The sequence below is a fragment of the Phoenix dactylifera genome, chromosome 9 (genome assembly GCF_051530095.1).
Source record: "Phoenix dactylifera cultivar Ajwa chromosome 9, Ajwa_hap1_PhDact_Kaust_v1.1, whole genome shotgun sequence".
Lineage (NCBI taxonomy): Eukaryota > Viridiplantae > Streptophyta > Magnoliopsida > Arecales > Arecaceae > Phoenix > Phoenix dactylifera.
In genome coordinates, this window is record NC_143198.1 from 26,447,512 (window position 1) to 26,455,336 (window position 7,825).

Below are 7,825 nucleotides of genomic sequence, written 5' to 3' on the forward strand. Positions count from 1 at the left end.
GCTAGGATATTTTGCTTTCTATTATTTTGTCAGAAGAAAGCAACTTGATAACATAATCCATTAAAGCAGCTTTCCTAATCACTCCAACTAATTGGGGTAGGTGAACTACACGGGTGATGGGAAGTATGGCTGTATGGTTATAGATCTGTTTTACCCATTTTATATATAGTCAATCTACTATTTTGTCGTACATATATATAGTTAATCTACTATTGATAGATGGAACTGGAAGCTGTTTCTTAACAGTGGAAACAATTAACTTATGGTTTAATTTAGCAAAGGATTGGCATTGACAAGTAGAACAACCCAATTTGTTAAACCACTTCAAGCAATTGAAAATTATACGGAAATCCAAGCAATAGCTAGGGTATCTCAAACCACTATTGGCTCCCATGTCTTAACTAATGGGTCAGTTCGCCAGTGAGTATATTTTCCTAACTATTTAAACAACTTAGGTGGTGATATCTCTCTGTCTCACATGATATCGCTTAAATTATCTTTTCAGCAAAAAGAACATCAGACGCTCATAAGTAGGGGCCGCCAGGCTCCTCTTCCTCCGTCCTTCATTTCCAAAATCTAGAAAGATTTGAAATTTCCTTTCTCGCCCAAAAGAGGCCACCTAAGCATTTTTTTAAAATAACTTCAAAAACAGAAAGCCAAATTCATTACTTGGGCTGTAAACAAGTTTAACAACAGAGATTCACAAATCATACATTATTATATTATATTTGTTGTTACTTGAACAGGAAAACACCTAATTTAAGTTCTAAAAAACACATCCCAAAGGTCTCTAACTTTATACCACATCACACAATTCACACTGATCTGTTAATAAAAAAAGGTGAACTCATCGGTCAATCGAAATAGATAAGTTTGAACAGTCTTCTCCCACCACCCAAACCACAAAAATTTACAGGTAACAAGGCGTCTAACAAGATAAAAATAAGAAAAAAACCAAGAAGATAGTACCTCATCAAAATAAAAACAAAAACAAAAAGGAAAATTAGTAGGAATGGTGAGAAGGGCTGAGCCCGTTCACATTGGCTGGGAAACCGACACGGTCGGGCTTGTACGGAAGGAATGACCGCCACCCGCCTTTCGCCGTTTGCCCGCCTCTGTTCCTACTCCTGTAGTAGATCCGGTGATCGGTGACCATATCCACGTCGGTCACCTCATTCCCCTTCTCCTTCTTCTCCCCCTCCCCCTTCGCCGCCGCTTCCCCCTCGCTCTTCTTCTTCTCGGAGCTCCGGCTGGGTTTTTTCTCCTCTGCCGCGAGGAATACGAACTTCTCCTTCCCGTCGCTGCGGCTCCTTCTGACGAGGTCCCGAATCCGCCACCGGAAAGACGACCCCGTGGAGCAGCTCTTCTTGCACCGTGCCGGCGACGGCGGCACCGACCCCGGCCGCCACACGCAGTACGTCCCCGGATCGATCCCCTCCAGCTCGCCCATCTCCGACGATGACGACGCCGACGCCGACGACGCGTTCCTCTCCTCAATTAATAGCCTCCTCAACGGCATCCGCACCGCCTTCTCCTCCACCGCCTCGCCGCCATCGCCCCCGCCGTCGGCGAGGAGCAAATCCCGGTTGAAGACCGGGTATACGGAGCGAATCTGGCCGTTGGAGAAGATCTCGTCGGCGGTGATCGCCGGGATGGACTCCGGATCTTTGATCACGAAGGCGAATTCGAAGTCTTCGCTCGTATCGTCATCATCGTCCTCCTCCACTTCGTATTGATGCTCCGGGATGGCAGAGATTTTCTCAGGGGAATCGACGGTGGAGGTGAGGCGATCGCCGGCGTCCTCCGCCGCCGCCTCTGGGAAGCTGGGGGAAAGCACAAGGGCCGGGCTTCCCCTATCTTCTTCCATCTTTATTCCTTCTTATTCTCCTTTTCTTCTTCTATCCTCGCCTACTCACTGTCGTCTGGAATTGGGAACTGGCGAGTGGAAGCGAGAGGGATAAGGGGTTTGGACACGAGAGACGGGGGAGACGGCGTTAATAAAGGGCAGGGAGAAAGGGGCAAGCGTTAAGCCTAGCATTTGACGTTTCCTCCTTTCCTATTTGTGGAGATACACGTGTGGAAGGAACTGCTGTGGCGCGTGTCAGTAATTCTTCGAGAAAGTCATGTTCCTGATGACACCATTTCAGAGCATTTTCCTCCTTTCAATTCCACCTCCCATGTGCTTATGCTTGACGATTGATTTCCTCTGGACATGATCTCATTCTTTCATGGACAAGATTGCATCATCTTGCGTGCAATAGTCTTATAGTTCTTATCCTTATTATTCTGTTACTATCTAGAAGATAGGGATGGAAGGTATCTACGGAGATGGAATAATATTCCGATGGTCGTAAGTCAAGATCAGGCTTATCCTTATTAATTTCTGTGTTTCTATAAGATGGCACTGTTCATCTAATTATTCTGTCTTATGGAGATGGCACCAACGATGGAAGGAATTTAGGGGATGTAATAATGTTTCGATTATCATTGAGATCTAAGAAACTATGAATTAAAAGGCATGTTTGGCTGGAAAAAGCTGGGCTTTGGAATGAAAATGAGTGATTTCCATTTCAGTCATTTGGTTAGGAGAAGTTTCATTTTCATTCCGATTCTAAAGACAACAGAAATGTTCTAGTTCGCCAAAACCCAATTTGAAGTTTTCAAATTCTATGTCGAGTCCAATTCTGATTTCAATTACGAACCAAACGTGTTGTGGAATATAGCTCTTTTAATTCTCATTCTAATCCATTCCGTTTCTGATTCCAATCGCAAACCAAATGCAACCGAAAGGCTACTTTGCTAAAATAGAGATTGTAATTTAAATAAATTAAAGTTGGAAATTGATATAATTTTTTTTATTTGAAAGCAAAAGATAGGATTATGATTTTTCCATGCTCTAGCCTTGCTGAGCTGTTGTCATGGGCGTATACTTCCGTTACAAAATATATTGCAACGGAAAGTACACCATCCTTATGTAAAAATCTAGCTAAAATGAATGAAATGACGCAATCTACATTGTAGGTTATCTGACCCAATGAATTGCCTCACATGTTGGCTCTAGCTTCTATCTCCTATGTTATACTCTCTGGACATAATTTGCTTTATTCAGCTGATTGTTGTTATGTGTAACTTCTCAAAGACAAAAGGTGAAAAGAAAAGAATGTTAAAATCATATGATTGATTAGGATCATGATTGATTTGTACCTGATTGTGCCAAACTTAGTTGGCCTCAATGTGTTCGGAGGGCCGCCTTATGCACATCCTCCTCTCGCATTCTGATTTGATGGTATTCAGGTTCTCACAATTGATTACCTAAACAGTTTCCTATGCATTCTGAAATATTTGTGCCTTTCGCAATGCCTTGGTCGCAACCCATCCACAAGTTAGGCATAGTATCATGTTTTCAAGCATCATTAGTGCGTCATACAATGGAGGATTTTGCCAGAACTGAAAATAGCTTTATTATTCGCCATAGATCACCCACCTTTTGGCTTCCCTAAAGATGCTGATTGAATGGCACCAATATAACAAAATCTTCTTCCTTCCAAGGATTCTCTCCCTAGGAAATGAGGTGTGGCCATCCGGAAGCTAAACATTATAAGAATATCCAACATGCTACTACCTGAGAATTCATAGATTCTGCTACCCAAAAACCACTTGACTTCTTGCAACGGATTATGACAATATCAAAACTAATTATGTTATTTCTATAGCAATAAATTACAAATTGGCAGTTATACTCTCCATCCCAACAGTTGTTATATCTCAATTGGATAATGGGATTTCTTCGTTCAGGGTTTAAATCCTGGTGGTATTCCCTACAACTGCACTTGTGAATATTTATTGCACTATGGCTTCCAATGATTCAATCGGTAACTTATCGTTCTCGAAATAACAAAATTAGCTGCAACAATATCACCATCTCTTGCAAAACATTCCGTAGACACTATTGCAAACTACTAGAAAGGGAGTGAATCAAAGTCTTCTTGATATTTTAGAACCTCCTTGACCGCAAAACTGGATTAAATGGAAACAAGATTGTATAAGGAAAAGAGAAGGAAATTCACTATTGAATCCTGCCAAACTTTCAGAGCTCGTCCATGCTCCAAGAACATAAGGTATATTTGACAGCATCTCTAACGACCCAAATAAGGTATGGGTTCAATGTGAAATAACCAATTTGGGGTGCATCCATAAACATATTGCACTGATTAATTCTCGAGTTACCTTATTAATAATTTTCAGATATTTTTCTAGGTATTTTCCATGCCTGATTCCATGTGTTGCGCAGCACTGCTTCTCGTTTCATGGATTGAAGGTTTTCATCACTCACTTTCCACTGCCTCTAATTTCTGCCTCTCACTTAAGTCAAAACTAGATCCATAATCACCGGATGAGAATGCGCAGCCTAGATTCTGTCCTCATAGCTTTTCTTTTGGTTTTATATATATATACAATTGATGACCCTCTTCCAACGTGATTCAACTTTTCACTATGACATAATTACATTTCCGCAATCTTCTTGCATTTTAGTGTCTTTGTTTTCTTCCATCAATCATGATCTCTCTATGTTTTTCCTCCAATAATTTCTTAGCTTGATTTCTTTTATTGAGACAGTGTCTACGATATCTCAATTAGTGGTTTGACTGAAGTCCAATCATTCGATCTCTTATTAGCAATTATATTTCAGTCAATAAACTTAACACATCCACAATATTAATCTGTTTTATATCTCCCCAATATCATATATGATTTTGTGAATACAGACCCATGAGTCTAGAGTTTTGACTTTCAAAAGTGCAGGCCAACTAAATTTTAGAAAGCAGGGAGCTTTATGTATACCCAACATCAGACCTGCCCAAATTTTTAAAGACACTTTAATTAGAACAAAGTAATGCAGAATCTAGTAGTAATAAAGCCGTCGCAAATCACAATTTAAATGTAATAACATTGAACTGTCAAAATCTAAACAAATGATTGTATATTTTAAACATGTGCAGGTTCAAGAGAGTCTTCATTTCTCGAGTCTCTCTTCTTTGTTAGCGAAATGATCGAAATACCACGAGTTCTTCTGGATTGCCTTAAAAATGATGTTCATGCTGCCAAACACCACTAGTTCTGAGGTCACCTAATTTCTTTGAACATTGGATCCAATATCCACCTACTTTGGCCACTTGAGCCTACTTTCCTTTAAGAAAATTATTTACATTCCTACAGCAGTGCAGAATTCCCACAACCTTTAAACAGTGGAGAGACATGAGTGTGATGTATTAGAGCATCAGGAGTAGGTTATAATAATAATAATAATAAAGCAAAGTCCACAAAGTAAACCGAGCTTCCGTTTTCCACTTGGGTGGAAAAGCTTGGAGTTGGTAAAGAAGTTTGTATGCTTCTTAGAGGATCATGAATGCAAGGCATGGAAGCTCGACTTTTCTTTGATTGCCGTGGAAGTTGGAGCAGAAGTCATATGATATTAGTATGGCTTTGTCTTTAGAAACTTTCTAGAATTTTTTGATAAAATAGAAACTTTCTAGAATTCTATCTTGGTGGAAAGGAAATAGTGCCGCTTCGTTGAACATGGTCATACCTTGAAAATCTTATGACATCTATTTCTCTAAATATATTGTGTAATATAATAATAAAAGAATCTTAGGAATTAAATGAAGTTAGGATTCTTCTCTTGGATAAACCTTCTAGAGCAACCACCATAGCTATGCATACCTTTCAAAAAAAAAATGTCTAAAAGAGACGGAAGGGACCGAGAAATAGAGTCGGAATTTGAACTCATTTCAGGATGTCTGAGTTTCTTCAGAAGCATAGCAGTCTTCCACTTGCTGCCGCTAGAAGTTCATTTGACAAATGGACAAAAGAGCTTCATATTGAAGCATGTCGGCTTAGAATAAATACTTCTGCTTCTAGATTACATGTGTTTCATTTCTTCATTGCTATGTTGACTATTAAAGACATCCGAGAAGGGAAGTCCATATATTGGTGGAATGTTCCACATTGAAGTCCAGGATGATACTTTTCTAAGCATCGATGAATTGCTTTAAATAACTAATCTGGTGCACCCCAAGGGTCATAGTCCTGATAATGATGGTGATGGGCACATAGAATTCAAAGAGAAAATTATATACTTATATCCCCTTGGCTTTCAGCCATTTATAGTTGGACACTTGGACCCCCTCTTCTTTAAAATGTTTTGATTACTCGTTAGCTTTCAATTTGAGTCAACCGTTACGCTCCCTTTAATTTGGCCTATAGGCCGCTGGTTCGAGGGCGGTGTCTCTTCTCAAGCTTCTTTTTTTTTTTGGTCTTTTTTAGGTGCAATCTTTTCCCAAGCTTTTAAGAGCAAAAGGGAAATAGAGCAGGCAATGCCCTAGAATAATAAAGGCTTGCAAAACAAGAGTGTTTTGAAGGATGGAGAGAAGAAAGAGGGAAGGAAAGAAAGAGAAGAAAAATTTTCTTCATATTTATCTCGTATTTTCAATTTTGGCAAACTTGCTTTTTTTTTCTTTCTTGTTTTTGATACTTTATTGGTGCATTCTCTCTCTTATACTAAACTTCCTTGAGAGTTTTCTCTAAATTATTTTCTCCTAGTGAATAAATGTAAGAAGCTCTGTATTAATTTAAATATTATGAGGGATCTCTTACTTCCCTAACAAATGTAGCTCGAGTTTTGGATGGATCATGCTAAATCTTAATATTTTTTTACCTGCTTTGTTATCTATTGTTTCTCTATTATTTTATTTAATTGCTTGTGAGGGTGCAACAAGATTTATAAAAAGGAATTTAAAAACTGGAAAGAGAGACAGAAGAATAGATGTGATCAAGAGTTTCCTGAGATTATGCTAACTCTTTTTTCAGGATTCAATAACGAAGTTTTGCTAAGACAATCTAGTAGGCATCACATAGGGATATCTTGTTCAGCTTTACAGGTTCAAATTTTGGCATGCCATAATAAGATAGTTACACAAATAACTAAACAAAAGAAAAACAAAACATAGTTAAAACGCATCATAGGATTTTTTGCCATTTCTTTTAAGGAGCAAACAGATATCGATCATTAGATATTTCTGATTGCAAACATAACATAGTTTTGCAGATCTTCGTAGGATCGCTACCTAACTTCCTCGGCCCTTCGCTCATCCCAACTTTCAAGGCCCAAATTAAAACAGTATCGTGCGTAATAACTAACTATTTGGACACCACAAAATAGGAAACACATCATTCGCTTAATGACCGCTTCGGTGGCCCTGCCGGAGCCGAACCCGAACCCTAATCCGGCGCATGGACCCATTGTCCGTACTCCTAGTAAGTCTGAAGCTATGAAGCACGAAATTAACCAGCCCTCGACCGCAAGTAAGCGGGGTTTTATAATAACAACATCGTAATCATTAAGGGCTATTATAACATTTTTCTGTGCTCTGTAACGCCCCAGTCCAGCGTCAATGCATGCCACTCGCCTGAGCTACATCTGGTCCTGCCCATGTCTACGTCACACCTTGACGCGAGTGCCCGGCCACTGGAGCACCGTATCATGACTTGTAGAAGCCATCACCATCCATGGGCCATTCAACCATTGGACTAATGAGTTATCCAATGTGTGACATGCATGCCATGTCCATGGTTTATCCTCAAGCCATGCTCCGATAGTAAGCTCTCTCACCACTAATGTGAGCCAAACTCCATGTCCACAACAGTGCCTTGCTAAGGCATGACTTTTATCCATGCTCTATTTGCTTGATTTGGCACAGCCTGCCACCGGCAACTATTCCACCAGAAGAATCTAGCGGCCACTGCTCCTCGACATTTACAGACTATT

At 39.9% G+C, this 7,825-nt stretch overlaps 1 protein-coding gene across 1 annotated transcript; it reads right to left on the reverse strand.

Moving 5' to 3' along the window:
* Positions 1 to 778: 778 nt before the first annotated feature.
* Positions 779 to 2,145, reverse strand: LOC103719437 (uncharacterized). The gene has a single exon (XM_008808682.5). The coding sequence runs from the start codon at positions 1,865 to 1,867 to the stop codon at positions 1,004 to 1,006; it is 864 nt and encodes a 287-aa protein (XP_008806904.2). The 5' UTR covers positions 1,868 to 2,145; the 3' UTR covers positions 779 to 1,003.
* Between the last annotated feature and the right edge of the window lie 5,680 nt (positions 2,146 to 7,825).

Excerpts from the sequence above, each read along its gene's own strand:
- LOC103719437 (XM_008808682.5), bottom strand. The coding sequence starts at position 1,867 with ATGGAAGAAGATAGGGGAAGCCCGGCCCTTGTGCTTTCCCCCAGCTTC.